The 23,528-nt window shown below is 40.0% G+C and overlaps 3 protein-coding genes across 6 annotated transcripts; 2 read left to right on the top strand and 1 right to left on the bottom strand.

Moving 5' to 3' along the window:
• Positions 1 to 1,213: 1,213 nt before the first annotated feature.
• Positions 1,214 to 13,718, top strand: cers6 (ceramide synthase 6). The gene is made up of 11 exons (XM_028393493.1): positions 1,214 to 1,540; positions 2,251 to 2,356; positions 2,441 to 2,571; positions 6,816 to 6,873; positions 8,083 to 8,133; positions 8,249 to 8,341; positions 9,793 to 9,921; positions 10,627 to 10,733; positions 11,802 to 11,958; positions 12,100 to 12,123; positions 12,809 to 13,718. Exons 1-11 carry the CDS (start codon positions 1,371 to 1,373, stop codon positions 12,968 to 12,970), a joined length of 1,188 nt encoding a protein of 395 aa, XP_028249294.1. The 5' UTR covers positions 1,214 to 1,370; the 3' UTR covers positions 12,971 to 13,718.
• A 1,040-nt stretch (positions 13,719 to 14,758) lies between these two features.
• nostrin (nitric oxide synthase trafficking) lies at positions 14,759 to 19,155 on the top strand. 4 transcript variants are annotated; one of them, XM_028393405.1, is made up of 16 exons: positions 14,760 to 14,845; positions 15,043 to 15,128; positions 15,213 to 15,296; positions 15,494 to 15,556; positions 15,654 to 15,735; positions 15,819 to 15,881; positions 16,659 to 16,757; positions 16,865 to 16,990; positions 17,115 to 17,213; positions 17,290 to 17,613; positions 17,765 to 17,873; positions 17,978 to 18,066; positions 18,130 to 18,255; positions 18,370 to 18,613; positions 18,708 to 18,800; positions 18,884 to 19,155. In XM_028393405.1, the coding sequence occupies exons 1-16, from the start codon at positions 14,819 to 14,821 to the stop codon at positions 19,018 to 19,020; spliced, it is 1,851 nt and encodes a 616-aa protein (XP_028249206.1). In that variant the 5' UTR covers positions 14,760 to 14,818; the 3' UTR covers positions 19,021 to 19,155. The 4 variants fall into 4 exon arrangements, with proteins under 4 accessions (XP_028249207.1, XP_028249206.1, XP_028249210.1 ...); XM_028393409.1 differs by having other exon boundaries at positions 14,761 to 14,845; positions 17,290 to 17,415; XM_028393407.1 differs by lacking the exon at positions 14,760 to 14,845 and adding an exon at positions 14,882 to 14,932.
• A 57-nt stretch (positions 19,156 to 19,212) lies between these two features.
• On the bottom strand, positions 19,213 to 22,725 carry spc25 (SPC25 component of NDC80 kinetochore complex). The gene is made up of 7 exons (XM_028393410.1): positions 22,611 to 22,725; positions 21,813 to 21,976; positions 21,442 to 21,507; positions 21,073 to 21,219; positions 20,865 to 20,990; positions 20,257 to 20,355; positions 19,213 to 19,628 (listed from the first exon to the last, which is right to left on the bottom strand). The coding sequence occupies exons 2-7, from the start codon at positions 21,961 to 21,963 to the stop codon at positions 19,504 to 19,506; spliced, it is 714 nt and encodes a 237-aa protein (XP_028249211.1). The 5' UTR covers positions 21,964 to 21,976; positions 22,611 to 22,725; the 3' UTR covers positions 19,213 to 19,503.
• Between the last annotated feature and the right edge of the window lie 803 nt (positions 22,726 to 23,528).

Raw genomic sequence — 23,528 nt, 5'->3', positions numbered from 1 at the left:
ATCTCTGCATCCAAGTGTAGTTTCATGTCACTCCCATATTCATCTCTTTCAATGGTGAATGACTCTGCCCTGAGCCAGATGTGACTGAACAGAGCTTTCCACTTCAGGCCTTTGTCCAAAGCCTGCTTGGCTAAAAAAGTAGTAAACAAAAAGTAGGCTGGAGTTCATGCAAATTCAACTAGAAACGTATGTTTCTGTAACAGCCATCTGTGATCTGTATGATGTTATCATTGTCTGGCTTTTTTGGGCAAACCATGGTTTGATTAGGAAAAACAGATCATCCCGTTTAGAACAGTGCAGCTCTCATTTCATTTAGACCATTATATTAGACCAGAAAAAACTCAGTGTCACTACGGCAAGCACAAAACATAAGAGGTGTAGGCAATCAGAAAAAAACATATGAATCACCAAATATGCTTTAATGCAGTTATTATCATCTGTGTGTTTTTGTTTTGAACTATATAACCCTAGAAATGTGCTAATCCTAATTCACCTGTCATGTAGTTAGCAGCAGAGGGAAGGTTAAAAAAAACACTGTATATCTCTCACCTTTGTGATATCCTGCTCTTATCACTTAACATTGCAAAATGACTCACTTCTGTGTTTAAGAAGATGTTCAGAAACTACTTTGAATGACTTCCGGGCGACCAGGAAGTAAACAAATCGATGCTTCAAACCCGGAGGTCACAAGCCAATGGGTGACGTCACGCTGGGCACGTCTACCAGTGTGTGAACCTATGGGAGCAACCCAAATAGGTCAGTATTTAAAATGTGTGTTTTTTCTTTTAACATCCAAAGCGCCGGTAGGTGGCAGAGTTTACCAACCGCAGAGAATCCCCTCCATGATGCCACATTTAATGTGCTCACATTTCCCAGATTAACTTTAAAAAATGAGATAAAATCGGGCTGAGTTTGGTTGTAAACACTATGTTTTTAAAGTGGCACCTCATCTGACAGGCAGATCATTGTTGAATCCTCCCAGAATACATCAGCATCTGTATTTAATACTCTACTGTCAATAAAAGAAAACAAACCATTGGATGTGCTGTTGATGTGTGATTTAGAAGAAAATGTGCACAGTGTTGTTAAAAACGTGGTTTGCCTTCACTGCTCTGTAGTACAGCCGGCATAACGTGCACTGGCTGTATTACATGACATTTCAACGCACCAATCAGTTGCGGAGAAGCTGATTGAGTCTACTTCCCTACACTGGAATAGCTGAAGGGAAACGGACAGACGGCGATCGCACACGGATATCTCATCATCAGCCGCGTCTGTACGGCCAGATCGCCTGTGAGAGACCACCCGACACACAGCGGGGCCATTGATTTGTCTTTCGACCCGGTCACAGTGTCTTCTGCTGCAGAGAGATGGCCGGTATTCTGGCGTGGTTTTGGAACGAGAGGTTCTGGCTCCCTCATAATGTAACCTGGGCTGACTTAAAAAACACAGATGAGGCAACGTTCCCACAAGCCGAGGATCTGTATCTGGCGTGTCCTTTAGCATTCTGCATCTTTATGATACGGCTGATTTTCGAAAGGTGGGTCATTAATAAGCACAAGCGATATAACCCAGGTGGCTGCGATACGGGTTTGTTGTGTCGATGAAATGTTCCGGTGAATGATGCAGCAGCAGCAGCCTCCGCCGCCGCCACGCTGTCCATGTTGTCAGTCTGCTACTTAAACAATGGCATCTTCTTTGGTTAGCCCACAAATCACCGGGGTCGATCATCCTTCTTTCTGCAGGCCTGCAGCGTTACGCGCTGTCTGCATAGGATGCATCTGTCAGTACACACACACACAGACACACACACTGTGCAGCCAATAAGTTACCATGCCTACTGTCCTCTCAGCACAAATTACAGCAAAGCATCATGCAGAGAACGGGCTCCTTTTATTCATCTTAGCGCATTTTTGCCCCCTCAGACTAATGCTCCTGTTGGGATGTGGTGCTGTGGTTGTACAACATACAGTAAGCCACCATGCTATGCTTGGTCAGGGGTCGTACATGTACATATCCCCTCTGAAGCCTTCACTCATGCACAGTATGTTTATTAAGGAGTGAAAACAGAAGCCTTCTAGTGTTTGATTTAACAGTACACACTTGCAGCTATTTTTTATTGACACACAAACTTGTTTAATATTTATACTCACATTTGTGCTTCCTCCGCCTGTATTTATATTATAGCACCTGTTTTCTGTCTGAGCCCTAAAATATAATTAAAATGGTGTCATGATCTGTGTGTTGCAGGTTTATTGCAAGACCATGTGCCATGGGCCTGAAGATCCAAGCCAACGGGCCTCAAAAAGCCCAACCCAACGCCATCCTGGAGAAGGTGTTCACTGCTATAACCAAGGTGAGACGCGTGTTTTTCTTCTTATTTATCATCACGATTTGCACCACAGTGAAATTTACATGTGGCCCGTTTTGGTTTTGCCAGCACCCAGATGAGAAGAGGCTGGAGGGCCTGTCCAAGCAGCTGGACTGGGATGTGCGGACCATCCAACGTTGGTTTAGGCAGCGGCGCAACCAGGAGAAGCCCAGCACTCTGGCCAGATTCTGTGAAAGCATGTAAGTCAACCAGCTGCACATGCATACAGTGACCATCACATTGTGGCTTCAGTTGGTGCTTGTGAAAACTGATTTAAATAGGTTGCACTGCAGTAATGTCTGGGTGTACTATAAAAAACATGATAGACTTCTTCTGAAAGCTGATTTTCATACAGTGTAAAAAGCACACACTCAAAAACAACTTTAGGGAAATGCAGGCAGCAATGCAAAGTGAACTTTTAGAGCTTTAGTAAAATATGTAATATAAAAAAAAGAAGATAATCAGCCAATCACTGGTCATTGTGTGCCATTTGTGTTTGGAAAAAATGATGAATTGTGCTTGAAGTATGAATAGTTTCAGCTCTATGGACAATCAGAGAAACAGCTGCGCTCCTTTTAAAGCCCAACGTGACTTCAGCGTTTCATTTACCAGTACTGTATCTGAAGATTGCAACATGTGAGGGTACTGCTGTGGGATAATAGTTAAATGTGTCCCAATGTGAACCAACAAACCCTCTCAGTGTGTAACAGAGAACTGGCTAATCTGCAGTAAAGCATTTGCCATCAGGGAGATTGTAGTTACTTAGCAGTGTGATGTTAAAGGCCAATGAGCGAGTGTCGCTGTCAGAGCACAGTCATGTCTGACACCAGTAGAGCAAATCTGGCAGTCTGAGACACAGGGAGCCTCACGTCCTCTGATCGGCCTGAGGCTGCTGTTCACTCATGAGAACACTGTCGGCTGATTGGGCCATCAGACTCACTTTTACAACCTCAGACAGGGGGGAAAAAGAAACAAAAACACCACCTCCAACACGCCTCTGAAATACGGATGGGCTCTGTGAACATGCTTCATTTGGCAGTCATCCTGTTTGAGCCAAAGTCCAGCCTCCAGCAGGACTGACAGCATACAACACTGGGCTTTGCAGTACTTTGTCCAGGTTGTCTGTCTCAGTTGGCTACAGTGCAGCTCCTCATACAGTGCTGGCTTCAGTCCTTCTAGCAGGGATTGTGCTCTAATTAGGCCCTCATGCACAGCTGTTGCAGATGTTAGGTGAAAGATTTTATTTTGTATAATGTTGTCAACACAGACTGATAGGATTCTTTTGTCCCTCAGTTGTCAGCATGGCTGATCTGTTGTCTGTGTTTTTTCATTATGCAAACAGAGAGTATGTAGCAGACACATTTGGTCAGGAAATAATGAAGACAGACCATGGAGTTTGTTTAACAGCTATTGTTACAGACTCTTTGTTTCCCCAGGTACACACAAAGAAGTCATCAAAATCAGGTTAATTAATATTTTAATTCATACACAATCTGAAATCTTTAAGAAACAAATCCAGGAACAAATATAAACGAAGCTCTAGGAGCCGACACATGGTATTTCATGCAGTGTAGTTATACTGTAGAAGGCTTCCTCTCTGCAGTTCTCCTCGGTCGGGACAGTCTAAGACAGGGGGGAGCTTTGATGTCTTTGACAGGGCTCTTTGTCTGATCTCATCTTCCTCCATCCTCCTGCCTCTCGGCAGTTTCTGAGAACAAAGAAATTTGCAAAAGCAAAAATAATACAATTCATACCTTCCAAGAGAGAACAGGGTATTTCTGTGACTGCCTTGTAATGTCTATCTTTGGCTTCAGTTAATATTTGATATATGCTAAAATGGAATGGTTCATGTTTTACTTCCTGTTGCACAGCAGGTTGTATTTTACAGACATGTGCACAGAGTCTACCACTTGGTTAGGTTAAGGGAAAAACTAATTTATGGTCTGGACTCTTTTCTGACATCTAACACGTTGCAGTGCAAACTGCAGCACAGTTCTTCGTGCTTCTCCAGTTTTAAATCTTTTCTCTCAACCAAAAATATGTCCTTCTAATGATGTAAGTGAGAATTGGCCATCAGTACCCCATTACTATGATTTTTAATCTATACTTTAATCATATAAAAAATTGAGAGCCTGCAGTAGCCACTGTGCTCATTACTGCTTTTCCTCTGACTGATCCGTAGGTGTATGATTTTAATGCCTTTCTGCCACCATGCTTGCCCAGAAGCACACAGACATCAGACTGACAAGTAATAAGCATGTATGTGCTCAGCAGATGCTCAGAGAGCAGCCATTTACCTGTTTTCTTGAGAAAGGACAGCCACACCCACCTGTCTTTAGCTCACTCGTCGTTTTCTGGCACAGCTTTTTCATATTTTTTTATGTTACCAGGTGTTAGCGCAGTATGTAAGTCAAATTAACAGAGATAGAAGGGACACCTATTACAGCCCGAAGACACGCAGGGGTGTTACTGCTGCCTTCTCACAGGTGAATTTTGATAAAGCTACAGCTCCACGGCTAATGTTTTGTTGAACCATATGAATTAACAGCTGCAGCCAGCTGGTGCTCAGACTACCCACCTGCAAAAGTCACAAAGTTGAATTAAATGAGCCAGCATGACCTGCTTTTTTGTTATTTTATTCCAGCACTAGGTGCTACTCTTAGAATAAAGCCAGCCTTATTACTGAGTTTTTTAATCAAATCACAGCCCCCCCTGCAATTATATCTTCCCTCAGGCCTGTCTAAACAGGTGCAGTGATCAGTGGATCTCTCCGCATCTAAAACCCCCTGTTTCCTCAGATATCATGAGCAGCTCTTTTATGAATGATTAAACGCTGATAAAAAGATGAACTTTTTGTCGTAACACGTAACAAGTTTTTTTTGTGTGTTGTTTGTTTCTGTTAATCACAGCTTTTACACAGCACTAATGACTTAAAAAGTATAATTGGCTAGTTGCTGCCACATTAAGAGCTGTTCTCAGATAATTTAATGAAAAGCATGTCGGTTTGCTCCACAACCAATCATCATCATTACTGTAAGTGAAAAAGTGTCATGACAAAAACCATCTGCGTGTGACTTCAAAAAGAAAAAATCTATACAAGGCAAGCGGCTGTGAGTCATTGTGACTGTACAGATATAGCAGCAATTCAACAGTACTTGAAAAAGACTCTTGTGGGCTTGATCAACCAGTTGCCATGCAACAGTGTTCACTGTGTGCCAGGTAGACTCGTCCAGTTAATTTGGTTTTACAATACTGTTGATCAAGCACAGAAAGAGCAGTTAATTGTGGCTTCCACAGACCACACGTTAGCAATGTACTAACATTCATTAGGGAGTTACAACTGGAACAAGCATCCACGTTAAAAAAGGACTTGTTCTGCTGCGTGTGGATGATATGGATTCACTCTTCTGTCTTTTTCAAAGACTTCATGTCAGGTTGAGTATGGGCTTGTCAGGTTGGGTTTTTGATTTTAAGGTCAGCTGGAACAAGCACACTGACTGCACTACCTTTAAAGTATGCAAACGCTTGTCTCACATGACAGGCCGTACAGCTTCTGTCAGCTTCCATCAGTGGAGGCAGTCACAAAAATAAGGTTCTGTTCCTGTTCCGGCTTTTGTTTTGATTGGTGGAGGTACGACAGGACAAATTCAAGTCTATGTGATATTTAAAAGATACATATATACATGGAAAGGACTTTCGTTTGGGGTCATTTTCAATAGGCTGAGTAGCAGGGTACAGCAGATCTGTTCCTGTAATATTACATTATTATGTGCAGAAAGAGTCAATACCCTCATCAATCTTAACAAAAATATAAATATGGACTTTATTAAATGAATGCTGCTGATCTAGATGCTAAGCAAGTAGAGCCCTTCTATATTCTATGTTGTCTCCTTACTCCCACTTACTGAGTTGCATGTATATCATAGAGGATGTAGATAGATATATATATGTGCACTTCTCCCTGCTCAGCAAGGCTTTGATCACTGACATGTCAGCTGAGCCACTTTCTTCCCTGCAAGCTCAGAGTCAGACCTCATGATCGCTTACACTGCAGTACCATTTGTGTAGCTGTGGTTACTGTAAATGATGTGCACTGGTAACATGACAGCAAGAAAGGTCGGGACGGGACAGAATGAGTGTTTTTTCCCCTCTGGACGTCATCGATGTGAAGTCAGAGTTGTCCTGTTTTCTACACCACAGAACAGGGAAAGTCAGAGGACCTCATGCTCACCACTTCAACTTACACACTGTGTGACAAATACTGTCACACAGTGTGCTGCACTGCACCTACAAAAACCAGACAGCAGATGTTTGGTAGTGTTTATATTTTTGAAGTTTTAGATTCCATTACATCCTTTTATGGAGGCCTCAAAACAAGAGTTACAATCTAATAAAAGGTTCTTTGCTTTAACAATACTTATTATGTTTTTTTGTTTGTTTTCAGGTGGAGATTTACATTCTATCTATACATATTTACCTACGGAGTGCGTTTCCTCAAAAAGGTAGGTTTTGCTTACAGTTAAGCACCATCCCTGTGATACTCCTGTTAATTTTAATGACAGTCCATGTTAGAAATATGGATATCATGGAATGGATATTTAAAAGTAGGCAATACATTTTAATAAAGGATTTGCAATAAAGCCTGCTGCATAAATCTTTTCAAGGAAATAGGGAAGCAGCAGGCTCATAAAATGCTACATATTTTATTTTTATTGCTTGTGAACGTGCACTGTGTGCTTTTATTGGGTGTTATCCCATGTAGAAAGAGCCACGGGTTAATGACAGGACAAGAAAAAAAACACAGCAATAGTTACCTGATGGCAGCTAAATATTACACAAATTATAACTAATGTGGTTCATAGTTTTTCTAATATATGTTGCAGTAAAAAATTTTTTACATTTTTTGTTTTTAAAAAGCAGTTACGAAGAAAATGTAAGATGAGCTTCTTTGTTGCTGTTCTTCCACCACAGAAGATTTTTTTTTTCTTTTTGTTCAGTCTGTTGCTAATGTACAGTTCAAAACTAGGACATTTCTGAGGACAGCTCTGTCTGTACCTGAAGAACAGGGACATCAGGTCACACTAACTTGTTTGCAGTGCTACACAGTGTTTAGTTAAGTTGTTAGTATAGTATCCATAGTATCCATAGTATCCATAGTGTTAGTTAGTATCCAACTGAAGCTGCTGTCTGTGTTCAACAGGTTTGAAATTCCAGCAGGTGCTGAGGCTACTAAGTGACATCAGTGAAAGAAATGTATGATAACACACCAGCTAACTAAATATATTGAAACGTGTCTGAGATGGATGAATACATTTCATACACATGTTCATGAAACTATATAAATCGGCACAATCAGAGCAGCAGTTGAGATGGAGCAGGAAAAGTCGCTCAGAGACACAAGTTGCATGACGAAGCACTTTGACAAAATAGTTCAGCGCCTTGCATTTGCTGCTGCAGGCTCCAGCATCTGTGGGATTTATTAATAGAGCAGGTCTGTCGAGGAGAGAAGGAGACATAAACTCAGTCACAGTGATGGGTCACTGTTTACTTGTAACACATTTTTTTATGGAATCATGGCGATAACTGTAATTCTACACATCATTAACCTCTAACATCATTACTTAGGATAAACTCTCAGGAGAAATAATCTTCTTTTAATAACAGAACATATACATAGATATATATATACTTTTGTTTTTCCTTTTCTGCAGACTCCATGGTTATGGAACACTAAGGAGTGCTGGTACAACTACCCATACCAGGTAAAAGTCAGCACAACAGCGGTGTTTACCTGTCATTAGCAATGGGAACAATTGAGCATTATCAGATTTCTCAAATATTTATTCTAACTGTTGCTTTGTGTGTGTGTGTTTGCAGCCGCTGACTGTGGACATCCATTATTACTATATACTGGAGCTGTCCTTCTACCTGTCGTTACTCTTCTCCCAATTCACAGACATCAGGAGGAAGGTAGGAACTCTGTACTTGTGTTTATGTCATTGTAAGCAGCACAATCACAGAAAAGACTTCATTATTACATCTGACTGTTCATTTCTTTTGTAAGCCTCACTAAGACTCTGTGAGGTGGAGTCCGCTTGGATTTCCGCCTCGTATTTTCACAGATGTGTGTGAAATATCAAAACACTGCAAGAGCAAACAGGATTAACACATTTTCATTTAAGAATAGAAAGAACATTAAAAGTTGAAACTGTCTTGAGACTGTCCCAGATTGTTTGAGGAGCACGTTTGTCCTCACACCATGACTTACATTTTCTATAGAGGCATGGTAATAATCGTGTTTCACAGCAGACGTGACTTTTTCACAGGTGACACTAACTTTATTCAAAACTAACTGCTTCACTTTTATCTTACTGTATTAAAACTTATAGAGCTTGTGTTAGATTTAGTGGCATCACGGCTGCAGATTTATTTAATGTGTTATAAGTTACTGTAGAAAGGTGATGGAATATTGTGTGCCAATAACTATATAATAATATCTAAATTGTTACTAACATTGTGCTCTCCACATGGCTTTAAAGGTCAAAATTGGTCAATGTTTGTAAGAACTGGAAATTAGTATTAAAGTTCATGCAAACATTCCTCATGCTCACCAGCCGACTTCATCCCACTTCATCTTTTTTTTACAGACATGCAGACACTTTTGGTTCACAATGCATCAATTTGCATGCCTTTCAGCCATGATCTTATTCCTGTCTCCAGTCCATCCCCAGCTCTATACCGTCCACAAACACACTCCACTCAGCGCAGTCACAGCAGCCCCCAGAATGCCATGCTGTGTATGCCTTCACTCTGTCATCTCTTTGTTGACCGTTGGCATGTTGTCTGTTTTTGTTTCTCCTTTCAGTTTTTTCATGCACAGCACTACACTGAGGAGGTCCTCTGCATCCCCTGCCAGTTCCAGTATGTTTCCCCCTGCACACTCTTGCCTTGCTTTCATTCTGTATCTTGCATCTTTACTGTTCCTTCTCATCCTCCCTCTCACTCGCTCGCCATTTTGAACTGGTTCTGGTTGCTTTGTGAGCTGCTGCCCTGAGACAGTAAGACATGATGGTGTAATGCTTCCCCATGCCTTATGTCTGCATCCTTAGTCAACAGGAGTTCCATCAATGCTATCCCAAAACTCATGCCAAGACAAAACAACAGCTCATATAGTTACATTAGACTTATAGCCAAAGCCTGGTCTCACTTTTAACCTAAATACAATATGCCCCTTACTGGGTTATTTTACAGTGTAGCACTGAACGTTCCTCCTCTTCTAGAGTATTTTGAGACAGCTTGATCAGGAATAAACACAGGTCCCCAATGTTGAGGGTGTTTTAGCTGTTCTGTTTGTATAAGTGATGACATTTTTTTTCTTCCTGTAGTCATGTGAAATTTTTGCTTGACAAATGTGTCCACAGGACTTTCTGATAATGTTCCTGCACCACGTAGCAACAATCTCCCTCATCATATTTTCCTACGTGAACAACATGGCACGAGTGGGAACTCTGGTCATGTGTCTCCACGATGCAGCTGACGTGCTGATAGAGGTGAGAGTCAGGGGTGGAATTAAATGCTGTAGATGGAGACATTGGCTTATGAAGATGTGAGTGTGTGGGTGGGGTCTCTTTATTATAAACATTACGTCATAATCCAGATATATAAGGACTGATATACGGTGCATTTAAAGACTGATGGTGTGGTTAGGGGTAACACACAGAGTCTGAATGCAGAGAGTTTTATTGGATTTTATTGCTGCATCCAAACTCACAGGACAGCGTCTTTTTATTCAGGAAGACAACAGAAACATGTGGCCAGTGTAACCAAAGAGCATCTCACGGGTGAATAATAGTCGGTCACCTGATCTCAGGATCAGATACCTGAGCTGTGCATCTCAGCTTTTACAGTTAAGCAGGAGCTGAAGGTGGCTGCAGTGAAGGACAAGTGTCGGGGTTAAACACATGCCACTGCAATGTATTTTCCACAAAATGTTAAATAAAAGGATTTTTATTTGACTTAATCATCTGCACTGCCTTACCTCCCACACAGATCTTGCAGCACTGACAAAAACCTACATAAATCATAACTGAGATTTTAATCTAATATCCATTATTTTATGTGAGCGCAGAGCCAAAAATGTGTGTACATGTTGTTTAGCTATCCTCCCAATAATGCAGGAAACAAAAGCTTTTTATTTCCTGTATTATAAGAGATATTTTTAGCAGTCTTGTTGTATATTATTTTTTTTTTTTCAGGCTGCCAAAATGGCCAACTATGCCAAATGTCAGATACTGTGCAACCTCCTGTTTGCAATGTTTGCAATTCTCTTCATAAGTTCCAGGCTGGGAGTTTACCCCATCTGGTAAGTGTTGCTCACTTTCCTGTGTATCATAGTTGTATCATCCTTCTGACAGCTGACACCAGTGCTGGTGTGTGCATACAGGACAGAGCTCAGAGCTCATCAGTTTAGAAACCTGTGCAGCAGATGCCTTGAGTTGTTCTGCACAATTTGGCAATTCATCCCTGAAAAATGCTATGAAGATTTTTTTTTCCTCCCTCTACAGTTAAGACACATCTCTGTGAATTTTGTTGCTAAGTAATTGTTACTATGGATACAACAGCTTTAACCTCTCAAAGAAAACCAAACAATTCAGAAAATGAAAACCAGATCATTACCGTTAGTGCTTTATCATTGGCAGCAACATCTCTGAGTGATGCGACTGCATCTAAGAGGTTTTACACTCATCAAGATCAGTCCTCATTTGCATTCATTATTATTTTAAGTTCTAGAGACATTTAAATGTGTACTCACAGTAAGCTGCAAATGGCAGGATTTATACTATAAATCAGTGCAGCCATCAGCAGGTTTAGGAAGACATCATTTGTTTTGTGATTCAGGCGGCTGCAGTTGTCTGTTTTTTCTCTGAGATACCATCAACTCTTCATCAGCACAAAAACATTATTGTGAGATTCCAGTTTGTGGTCTTTGATGAGTTGAATTGTTCTGCGGAAAACAATTTCAGAGGCTTTTTGGATGAGAGTGAAGCATTTGAGCCCTTTGTTTTCACACATAATAACGATCCTGCACTGGATTTTAGTCACCGTTGGTAAAGTTGTCATTACTGTAACGCTGTTGCCATGGTTTCAGGATGTGGCGAATGATTCACAGACAGCCATGTGCAAGAATGAGTCCAGGGATAAATTTAACACAGATCCTAGAAATTTTGATCATCTGAGGTCAGGTGAACCACGGCTTTTTTTAGTTTTGCTTTATTGTTGTATATACTCTGACCTAAAAACAAAATCTTATCACAAAGGCATCATTAAAGGTTGCATGAAAGAGCTGGAGACAGTGCTCTGAATTTCTACGTTTTTTTCTGAAGAAGTATGTCAAGTTAATTATCTCCCTCCCCCTCTGTTGCTATGAAAGGATTTTAAATACCACTTTGTTCGAGAGTTGGGAGATTGTAGGGCCCTACCCGTCCTGGTGGGTCTTCAACCTGCTTCTGATCCTGCTGCAGCTTCTCCACTCCTTCTGGTCCTACCTCATAGTGAAGACAGCATGCAGAGCCATCTCCAAAGGGAAGGTGAGACACTACACTCAGCTTCTGCATAATCCTTCATTTGCATGTGTTTATGTATGATAGTGTGTCATGCTGCTGTAACAAGCTTTCCACATATGACACATTTCCCTTTTCTTTTCTGTCTGCTAACCTTCAACCATCAAGGTGGGAAAGTGGAATCCATTACATGTAAGTATAGTCTTAAATGGTGAAAACTCAATCACCTTCATATTTATGTTCTACTGCATACCTCTTTTAGCGTACTATATATACTAACACAGACTAGGAACAGAATGACCCTAAATTAGTCTGGTATAGATATTAAAACATATTATATTATATTATATTATATTATATTATATTATATTATATTATATTATATTATATTATATTATATTATATTATATTATATTATATTATATTATATTATATTATATTATATTATTAAAACATTAAATCTGGCTCCTCTTTAATTTTAAATGGTGCAGATGAAAATTTAAGTGGAAGACCAGTTGCTTGTAGTATCTGTTTGTATGTGATTAGGACTTAGCAAATGTGCTAATAATAATGACAAAAGACATGCTCACAGTAAAAAAAATAGCTGCAGCTCTGAAGCTGCAGTCAATCAGAAAAAATATACACGTGATAACATTATGTTACAAGGTCTATTTTCAAATAGATTTCATGGCTCTTACAGCTCGCTGCCTGATTGGCAGAGCGCCTCCCGTTTTGACACACACAAACCCATTTGTAACGCCGTCATGCACGGCTGCCACAGATAATGACACACGTTTTTTTTTTGATGACACATTATTTTTAAATGAGAAGAATTTTATCTCCATCTGTCCCTTTTTTAATATATTTTTGCTTGCAGGTGTCTAAAGACGACCGCAGCGACATCGAGTCCAGCTCTGATGAGGACGACATCCCCCCGCCCAATCAGAAGCATCACAACAGTGCCACCAATGGGACCAACAAAAATCACGGTGGCACCAATGGATACCTGACAGGAACTCCTTATCCTGATGAACACTGAATATGCTTATATCACACCAGTGGAGCCATGCCACAGACACCATCCAATTATCTGTGTGTGTATGTGTGTGTGTGTTCGAGTGTATGGTGGAGACATGAACAACATCGCCTGTCTGGAGGTTCTTGATAGGTTTATGTGAATGCAGTTTTGTTGATTCTTTGCTTATTTCCTTTGCGCAGTTTATTCTCTCCATCTATATATTTGCATCGAACTGCACTCGGTGAGATATCAAAGCACTCCTGTCAGTACAACCCACTCTGTTTAGCCAGTGAAGGAAAGCATCACTTCATGGTGTAAGCATGCTACTTTAACATATGACATACTGGGGGTGCGTTTTCTCCTTTGTTTGTGTCTCTCTATGTTATTTATTTTTTATAAATATGTTCAGTCATACATTGACTCTACGTTGACTCTAAATCGATGTCAATGTTATAGATGACTAAATAAACAACAACACAGCAGTTTTTTCATGAGTATTAGCAAAATGCTGAAGACCTGGGTTTACTTTCAATGCTACACCCCCAAAGATTTGCCAAAAAAAAACATGGTGATTGAGTTTGTCTTCATTCACAGACTTAGAGTAATGTGAAGTTTACTCACATTTTTAAAACATCCTCCACTCAAGCTGTATATGAGATGTCAGATAACAGTATTATGTGTGTGCATCAGACATGGCTAGATGCTGTATTCCCTTATTGAAGCATTTTGTTAAGTATTCTGGTACATTTCTGGTATAAGCATTACATTAAAGGCCATTTGTCCTCTTATGAGGCCAACACGAGTTGTTTGAATTATTCAATAATAATAAAAAAACATGAAGATTGCAAAGTGTGTGGGTGTGCTGAATTAAAATGGCAAGTGTGAAAAAGGGGAGACAGAGCCTCAGAGCACTCTGCGGTGTCCTCAGAAATACACACACATTTACCTCTTAATTGATGCTTCCATGAGCAACATGGAACAGTTCCTCCATTTATTCAAAATTCTTTTCTGTATAATGAATAATCCCTACAAGGCGCCATATATGCAGGGTTTAAGTGGTGACTAATGGCATAAAGGGTTAATAAATGACTAGGTTTGTTGGAATTTTGCCTTTCTTTAGCCATCTTTCTTACTTTCAGTTTCAACGTAAAGATGTTCTGCACAATCACACACACTACACAACAGCCCTTCCTTCCTATGCATGGTAGAAGAGATGAGGAGAGACAAATTTATACACATTCAGTATAATGTGTGTCCAAATATTTTCAAGGCAAAGCCCAGAAAGCTGCATTTTTTTGTGGATGATGTTTTACATGTCTCTTATGTAGGTGAAAAAAAGGCAACCATCATGTGTGTATTGCCAGACTGACAGTAGGGGGCACTGAGGAGAAGAGTGGAGGGTTTCTGAGTGGGGGGGGGGGGGGGGGGGGGGGGGGGTCATATTTCAGGGGAAGCACCACCCCTTTAGATAAGGACCTGTTCAGGTGTAACCATGGAGCAAACAAAACCCAGAAGTTGCATCTATTCATGTCTTACAAATGGTTTATAAAGCATTAGTAAATCTTTTACAGCTTTACAAACTCTTCTTTAGACCAGTGACATATTAGTGGTGCACAGTGTGTGTGTGAGTGTGTGTGTACACTTTGTTTTAAGATGGAGCCATTCTGATATGTTATTGTGTTTTTAGCTTCAACATTTGTCGCAGTCTAGCTTTCCATCCACCTTAAATTTTCACTTTTTTTCTGGTCACTGGAATTTTCCTTTGTATTACACACTGACAGGAGCTCAGGTGATTTCCGCATGAGCAACTCTGGGAGGAGAGTGGTCAAAGTTCCAAGTCCAAAGTCAACAAACAGCCATAGTCTCAAGATGAAGGACCCTATCAGCACCTGCTCTGTGAGTATTTCTCTTTTTGTTATAAATAAGAGGGCAGTGTTTGTTTTCACAACACACTGGAGTAGCCTGAAGCGATGGTTTGTGCATGTATGTGCATTTTGTTGTTGGACAGACAGCACAACCATCAACACAATCACAGCAAGCTTTGCAGTTTCAGGAGCTTGTCATAGCATTCACTGTTCTTTGTTGTCTTACAGTATAACCAGCTCTATCAGAATGTGAAGCGGTATTCAAAGAGTGGGGAGTACTTCTGCAAAGAGCTTATGACAGCTCTTCAGCAAAGGTAGTTTCAGTGGGATTAGAAAACATTTGATTGGCTACTGACATTTTATTTTTTTAACTCAAGCTGCAATCTTTCCTGTTTCAGGGCTGAGCTGGAATTCACCTATGCTAAGGGCCTACAAAAACTTGCCGGCAAACTGATCCGGGCCTCCAAAGGAATGTCAAACAAGTAAGGCTGATTTTTGAATTTGCTCTGTCTGTTTGTTGTTTTACATGACCTCTACCTGGGTACTGATGTGATGTACAGAAACACTTGTATCACGTGTAATAACATGCAGCCAGCAAGTTAGATGTGATCAAAACACATGCAGGTGTCAGGCCAATTAGCCCACAGCTCTAACCTTTTCATGCCGCCTCCCCACTCAGTTCCACCTACAGCACCTGGTGTCATGTGTCAGATGAGATGTACTCAAGAGCAGACGCCCACAGGTATTCTCAACCTGAGTTTGTCTCGTGACTGAGCCAGAGTAAGCAACTGTTGGGGAGATTTGGGTGTTAAACATGGCGTGCAACTGTGTCATTTCAGATCATTAGGAAATGCATTTCAGCAGGAAGCAATTCTGGAGATACGACAAGTCCTAGACGAGCATAACAAGAGGAAGAGGCCTGTGTGTTCTTTATTTCTGTCTGTAAACATGGCTCCGTTTTAGCCTCCAGTCATGTTATAATGAATATCTTTGTATTTTGATAGCTTGATAATGCTGTGGAACGAAGTGGAAAACTTGTTACTGCTAACTGGAGTGAGCAACTTAAGGTAAAAAAATAAATAAATCATCCAACTGAAGGACAATGTGTTCTGTGCAGAGACATGAATGAGTCATGGTGCAGCTGTTGAATCACAAATCTATAAAAGATGTGCATGGCTGCAAAATAATAAGAAACTTATAGCAACATTTACAACGAGAGCCTGCATAATGCACCATAATGCATCACTAAGGGTCATATAAGCTATAATAACATATCATGTTGTGTTATAAGCAGTTTAAAGTAGGATGACAACACTGAAGTGTTCTATCGATAATTGATGACATGTGATAAACCCTATCATTAAAATCTTATATATGCCCATATAACTGCTCTCCTGACTGAAATCACTGAGCGCTCACATGACTTTAAATCCTGCTATGATTTATCACAAGTCACTGTGATGTTTGACCTCATGAAACAGTATGGTCAAATAATATCAGTCTGCTTCATAGCAGCATCCATACTAAAGCAAGCTTGGAAGAAATATCCCAGTTCATTTAAAAACAAATCTGAAGGATAAACCAAGCAGATTTATAGTCATTAAATGTTGATTTACATACATGATCATTTGAACATGTATTGAAATGAAAAATATGAGAAGGAAACTGCATTATGTGCATGGTCATTGGATATATCTGAATATATCTTGCTTTGAAACTGTGCAGTATTCAAGTATATGTACATTTTCTGTAGGTAGACTGGTCTCTTCAAACCGGCATAAAAGAAAACATGAATATATACTAACTTTATTTTGATTTCTTGTGTTTACTATTTTCTACAACAGGTAAAAAAGAAATTAGTTGGACTAACCAGAGAACACGAGGCTCTGTTCAACTTCATTGAAAACAACAAACACATCTGCACAGAGAAAGAAAAACAGAAGGTACGGGCTACATTTAGCAAAATATTATATATATCATGGTCTGGGAGAGATTATCAGCTGGTTGATAAGCAATTTATTCCCTCCCCCCCACCCGTTATCATCTACAGATGCTTAACAGGCTGACTAAGTCTGCAGAGATGCAGGCACGAGTGGATGAGGAGTATTTTAATATCAACATGGAGGGTTATCAGATGAGAATCAAGTGGGAGAACACATTGAAAAACTGCCACCAGGTGAGGAAAGCTGTATTCCTACATGTACTTTGTAGGCTCTATAGTTCACACCAAAACCACAGTCAACACAAAGCATCATGCAGCACATCTCATGATCTTACATGGCTGACTTCCTGTTTTTCAGATCGTACAGGAGCTGGAGAAACAGCGCATCGAGGTTCTGTGCAACATTCTGAGTCGATACAACCTTCATATGTCCAGTTTTGGGCAGACACTCAAACATGTAAGACCTCCATACAGACCTCCAGCCTGCTCAAGGATGTCATTACTCTACAAACGCATTCTTCTGCTGCTTGCAGGGCCAAAAACAGATAGAGCAGGCGGTCCAAAGGGTGAACATGGATAAAGACATACAAGCTGTGGTAGAGGAAAACAGCATCACAGCCGAAGAGAACAAAGCAGAGTTTCTTATGGCTGATTATTTCGTAAGGCATTCCCTTTGCTCTGAGAATCTGTTGTTGCATTTTGTAGTTTTTTTCTGCAGGCTACAGACTCATTCAGTGACTCAGCCATTCAAAAACAAACCCAGTCATCTCTGCAGGGTGCATCTTTCTGATGAAGAGCGTGTACGCTGCAGACACAAAAATACACTCATCGTGAATCCCACTGCACTGTGCTCTACTGTATGTTCATTGTTACGCTACATTTTGTATTTACTGTAAAACAATACAGAGCAATAGTAAGACTGCCATTGGTGCATATGACTCTGTGGCTTTGACGTGTAGTGCATCATCACAGCTATGATGTCATTTGAGTAATTTGTGCTGTCTCCAGGAAGAGGACAGCAAATCACTGATGGGCAAAGACCGAAGGAGAGAGGCCATCAAACTCAAACTCCAGCGTCTGGAGGACAGTGTTGCAACAACAAAGAAAGACTGTGAAGGCACGTTGGGCTGAAGATTTTATCTGAGGAAAATAATTAACGTACAGCACACAAGGTCATTCATTTTGTTTTTCAGGCGATCTCATTTCTAGGTCTTGTTGCAGGAATTGAAAAACTGATGAAGATGTACTCTGACAATCCATCTTTTTCCAACCAGAAGAACCTTGAAGAAACTGAACAGCAGCTTGATGAGGTAAAGACGAGGCTTTACGTTGATCAGAAATTAGTTCTGTACGCTCATGTCATTTATCTGCAGAGTACTCTGAAACTGGATCTCCTTGAGGCCACGCATTACAAACTCTCCATGACGCTGTCTGAATTAGAAGGAAAGCCAAAGTCATTTCACCGATTTAGTGACAGCATTATGAAATGGAAAGATAAGGTAAGACACAGCAAACCCTCTGCAAATACAAGTTTATTATGTATCAATATTTGGTGTAAATGCATATTTGTACTTCTATTAAAGACAAATAACGAACACCATTTTCCCCCTAAGGACTGTGAACACAGCATCATTCAACTGACTCGTCCTGTCAAACTTAGAAGGACGCCATTCAGATCCAGACAGTCACTGAGAGCATCCATTATCTACAAAGGACCTGCTCAGTTTATGACCCAACAGTCCGTGGAGCCTTTACAGAATAATCAGCTCACATCCACAACTGCATCTACACAGGAAACTGTAGAGCGTGACAGCACTGTTAACGGAGACCCGCATCACACAGATGACCAAAGACAAGGTAATTTACTTACAGAGCATCGACAAAGATTTATTTCTACTTACCAAATCTGCACATTGACCATGACATTAAAGCAATGAAACACAATTAACAGATCAACCAACGACAAAGCTGTGCAGCATTGGAAAATGCAAGGCCATATACGATTTCACACCTGGACAGGATGATGAGCTGCCGTTCAAAGAAGGTGAGTGGTGATTCAAATGAAACTCGTCTAAGATAACCCAATGGACTGGACTGGTGGTTTTACTGATAATGTTTGTTTCACAGGCGATCTTCTAGACATTTACTCCAAAGAAGAAAATGGTTGGTGGTTTGGCACTCTTAATGGGCAGACAGGCCACTTCCCATCAACCTACGTTGAGGAGCTGCCCGTGTTAAACAGCATTAAATCATCTGATGCCTGACTATGAATCAAAAACTCTTAGATTCTGCACTGCCACAAATTAAACAGCAATGAGCCTTCTGGAAATACAACTTTCTGTCCATGCACTGACTGCTTACATAAAGCTTTTAAATGGTTAGTTTGTAATGCTCTTAGGATTAACATGTATCAGCTTTCGATTATTTATACTGCATGCACAGATAAACCAAACTTCTGAAAGTATTTATCAACTTTATTACATTGATATCCCTACACATGTATCATGAACAATGATAGCAAAATAAAATAGTTTACATTAATATGAAAATGATTTGTTATTTGTTTTGAGGACAGAAAAAAACACATCACTAAAAGTGTGTATTATCTTAATGTCTTATTGAGGCAGTTTACATTCTATTTACAAACCTGCAGTCCACTTCCACTGGACTTTCTTTCTTTGCTGTTATTTGTTCACATTGCAGCAAGAAGGTCAGAGCAGACTTTGTTTCTGTCCTTCCTTCCAATCTTAGCAGTGCGTCAGAGAGATAAACTCCTCCCTGACATTTGCCAGGAATGCTGCTAAATTATTGGTCTCTTGAAGCCGCCTCTCCAAGACTGGCAAACACTCCAGTGTGGGGTCACTAGACACAACTGAAAAAATGGAAGACATGATTAAACTTGTTGTGCTTGTATTATTATCAACAAAACACAAGAAAAGACCTAAATCCAGGCCCTGCTTCTTCATATGCAGCTAAACTAATCAGGCTAGAATAATCCAATATATTCTCATTTAGTTAATCTGTTTTTTCAAACAAACTTTGAGGATTGTTAATCCTCAATCAAGTATGGGGTTGCTTTGCTGTTTGTGTCACAGACGGCTTTAAATCTGTGTAAGGAAAAAATTAAAATCAGAGGATTATCCATTCTGGTTAAAGGTCAGGCTCTTTCGACAGGACAGACATGCAAAAGCACCAAAGGACAGTTGACAAGAAATTACTGGTTCATTCTTATGCTACATCTTGCTTGCTTACATCTCAACACTGGAGCAGTTCAAGTGGAGGAGAATAGGCCCAAAATACCACTGAGAAGTCTCCAACGTCTTAACTACTTTTATCTGCTGTGTTGATTAAAACCATTGCATGATTTTTATTAAATTGATTCTGTTTTTCTTGTAAGTAATATTGCTGAAGGATTATAAGAGTCTGTTTGAAAGACTCACTACCATAAACTGCTCACATGCTATGACATACAGTCTTCTGATACAAAGTGTGTAACTTACTCTGGTATGATCCGTTTTGTGTTATCCCCATTGTGACAACATAAGCGCTGTCCTCATCAGACGGGTTGATGTTTCGGAAAACAAACTGCAACTTTTCTCCTTTATAAGAAACAACAATCAGAAATTGTCATGTATGTTCAATCTTAGTTCAAATTTTGAATGAAAAAAAGGACGTAAACAGAGCTGATACTACAGTTCACCATGGCAACAGGTGAATGCAGAGGTATACTTCATCCTAATTCACTGTTGGTAGAAAAAATTAACATTCAACTTGCTAATGCTTTACTTGAGACGTGCTGTAATTACTGTTATGTGTTTGACAAAGATGTGGCAGTTTTTCCTGTTACAGGCACACCTCATGTACAGCAGCTCTTGCTACTGCATCCTCTAAAGTGTATCATTAACTAGTACAACATTTTTTTCACTAAAGCACTTTATGTTGATGTTGATCTTGATGTGGATCTCATTAGCCTGAACACCCACAAAGTTGAGGTAAGAGGTGCACCCAAGAGCCAACCCTCAAACTTTCAGTTTTTTGATTTTGAAATTGAACACTACTTTAAATCTGTAAAAACAAGACCCATTCATAAACTGTGCTTGCTGCTTACCTTTCACCAACTGCGTTTCGCCACGGATCGTTCGTATCTCCAACCCCAAATGGTCCTGAAAGACTAGTCTAGCTTTCTGGAGGTTCCTCAGTCTATTTTTGTTTGCTTTGTATTGAGACTCAATTACTGAAGACAAAACAAACATGCAGGGTTTAATTATCGACCTTCTTATGCCATTTAACATTTGATATTGTCAAGATTGTCTTACACTCTTTTCTTTTAGATTGATCTTCCTTAAGTTTTTCAATTTTCTGGATGATTTCCTCTTTCTGCATCTCCTTCTCCTGAATCTCAGACATCACTTCAGATAAGGCATTCTGCTTCTGTTTCAAAGTTGCATTCTTTTGTTTCAGGTCTGGGAGACAAGCACTGTGTCAGTCCAAATACAACTTAGCACACTAAGCACAGCAAAATGAAGCTGTTGAAGATGCATTACAAAGTATACCATTATTGTCTAAAAATATGTTACAACAAAAATACAGATGGTGTATCGTGATTACCAACAAACACAGCTACAACTGAGGTACATGTGTAAAATAACGAAGAAAAACTGTTGTGGCCTAGAGCAGAAACTCACCTCTTTTGAAAGTCTGTATCGTCTCAAACAGCAACTCATCATCCTTACATTTCTTCAAACATGTGTCTGCATCACAGAAAAAACATCAGCAATAAACAGCATTCTCAATTAGCCAAATTAAGCATTAGTGTTAAAAAACAGCTACCAAGTAACAACTGCATGGGTAATATCTCAGGTGCTCAGCTGATGAGTCATACATTTGTCATAAACTAAATAAAGCAGAGAGAAACTCCTCATATTGGAACAGTAGGATCAATAAAGTATTTCTGATTCTGATTATCACATTATTTGTCCTATCACAAAGAGTATTCTTAATCACATAAAAAAGTTATATAAATATAATTTCAAATGACAAATAATCTGAAACTTACCAAGAGCCATCTTTACAAACTGCCTGTGTGACTGAGACAGCTCAGCTGTCTTTTCAATTGTGTCTGCATATGTTTCAAGCTGTTTGTTGTGGATCTCCTCCATGGCACTGGCAAACCTATCACTCAGGTTTGGGTCAGTAATGGACATCATGATATTCGTGTATCTGTGATTCATGACAAAACACACAGAAGGTACACTGTTAAACATTTTTTTCACATTTAACTGCAGGTGTTCATATTGTGTTGGGAGAGAAATAACCTCAAGCTTATGATTTGTATATTTCACCATAAAGTCTGTAACAGTGTAAAAACGCTACAGACTGCTTTATTCATTCAAGGTTCATATTTTGTTAGGTTAGTTTTCTTTTTGAGAGCAAGCTGAGCATCCAGAAGAAGGATGCAGTCACTGAACGGAGACAGCTCATGTATTGTGTGCAAAAACTAATGAAAACAGCATTACTGTTGTCAAACACTGAAAGCATCACCCTTCATAGACAAGAGAGTAGCTTTAATGAATTTAAATAACAACGAATCACTGGTTTGAAATAACGAGAGCCCTCGATGTACTTCAAATCAACTCTACTGAACTAAACTGCACTGGTTGCCTTCATCTTAGGAGCCCATCTGCCAACATTAGCATGTTTATGCTAACGCTAGCTGGGAAACACTAGCCGTCAGTTAGCCGTCTATTAGCTTCTCCGGAGTTTGCGTTAGATAAGAAGCTAATTTAACCGAAGAACTCATTTGCAACAGAACATTAGATCAGTTGGTTGGTCCAACAGTGGATGCAGTACTCACAAGCTCAAAAACGAGGCTGAACAACAACGTCTCTTGCTTGGCGTGCTGCTGCTGAACCAGTCGTTATTTTCAAAAATCCGCGGTCTGTACAGAAGGGGGCGGACTGGACCCCGATAACCGGAAATCCCATTTCCTGGTGCGTCACTCACGTTCTTCTTCTTCTGATATTTTCGGCAGAGTAGATACATCAAATACGCAGTGCAGCCCCCACAGGTCCTTTATAGAAGTCCGCCGAATAAGCGAAATCATCACGCATGTATTTGGCTGCTTACAAATCAACAAAGCAATTTAAAAAACAGCTTAATAAATTTTTACATCGCCACTAATGTTCCGAGGAACCTGACAAAGTAGTCAGGGGTAATACTAAACTCCTAACAGTGAAACTATTATGTTTTTGTTGCAAATTTATCCCACCTGGTGGCCAATCTGTGGCACTTCAAATGGGCCCCAACCAATGTTACAAGCATCCAGTACAAATGATATTACTGTCCACATTTTTCAAGTGCACAGATCAGAAACTGAAATAAACCCTAAAGATGATAAATTTTGTCAATAAACTGCAATGTTTGCTGAGAATAAGAATTTTAATGAGGCTGAAAGGATCAAGAGGGTTATGCAGGGCAGTGTCTTTTCGTGTGTGCAACGGCTAATATTAAACAAAGCACTGGTCCACAAATAATGGCAGCACAGCATGGGTCTAAACAGTTTTTGTAACATGTCTTAAAATGCCTAACCCCTACCTATTTTATTCCTTCTGAGCTCATATTGAAGATCTTGCGGTTGTTGCCATGGCGTCATTGAATGATTTATGATGCCGGGCTGAGATAAAAAGTGATCTGAACTGAGTAGGAGGGGCTTCATAGTGCTTTGTCTGTTTGTGAAGAAAAGGCTTGTGCGTTGATTTGTCTACAGCTTTGG

The sequence above is a fragment of the Parambassis ranga genome, chromosome 21, assembly GCF_900634625.1.
Source record: "Parambassis ranga chromosome 21, fParRan2.1, whole genome shotgun sequence".
NCBI lineage: Eukaryota > Metazoa > Chordata > Actinopteri > Ambassidae > Parambassis > Parambassis ranga.
This window is presented reverse-complemented; position numbering and strand designations above follow the sequence as displayed.

Bases quoted from the DNA above. Each gene is read 5' to 3' on its own strand.
- cers6 (XM_028393493.1), top strand. From the start codon at position 1,371: ATGGCCGGTATTCTGGCGTGGTTTTGGAACGAGAGGTTCTGGCTCCCT. The intron at 9,922-10,626 runs GTGAGAGTCAGG...TTTTTTTTTCAG, and splicing joins CAGCTGACGTGCTGATAGAG to GCTGCCAAAATGGCCAACTA. The intron at 10,734-11,801 runs GTAAGTGTTGCT...TTGCTATGAAAG, and splicing joins CTGGGAGTTTACCCCATCTG to GATTTTAAATACCACTTTGT.
- nostrin (XM_028393405.1), top strand. From the start codon at position 14,819: ATGAAGGACCCTATCAGCACCTGCTCT. The intron at 15,882-16,658 runs GTAAAAAAATAA...TTTCTACAACAG, and splicing joins ACTGGAGTGAGCAACTTAAG to GTAAAAAAGAAATTAGTTGG. The intron at 18,256-18,369 runs GTAAGACACAGC...TTTCCCCCTAAG, and splicing joins TTATGAAATGGAAAGATAAG to GACTGTGAACACAGCATCAT.
- spc25 (XM_028393410.1), bottom strand. From the start codon at position 21,963: ATGATGTCCATTACTGACCCAAACCTGAGTGATAGGTTTGCCAGTGCC. The intron at 21,220-21,441 runs GTGAGTTTCTGC...CTTGTCTCCCAG, and splicing joins GATACAGACTTTCAAAAGAG to ACCTGAAACAAAAGAATGCA. The intron at 19,629-20,256 runs GTAAGTTACACA...CCATTTTTTCAG, and splicing joins ACAAAACGGATCATACCAGA to TTGTGTCTAGTGACCCCACA.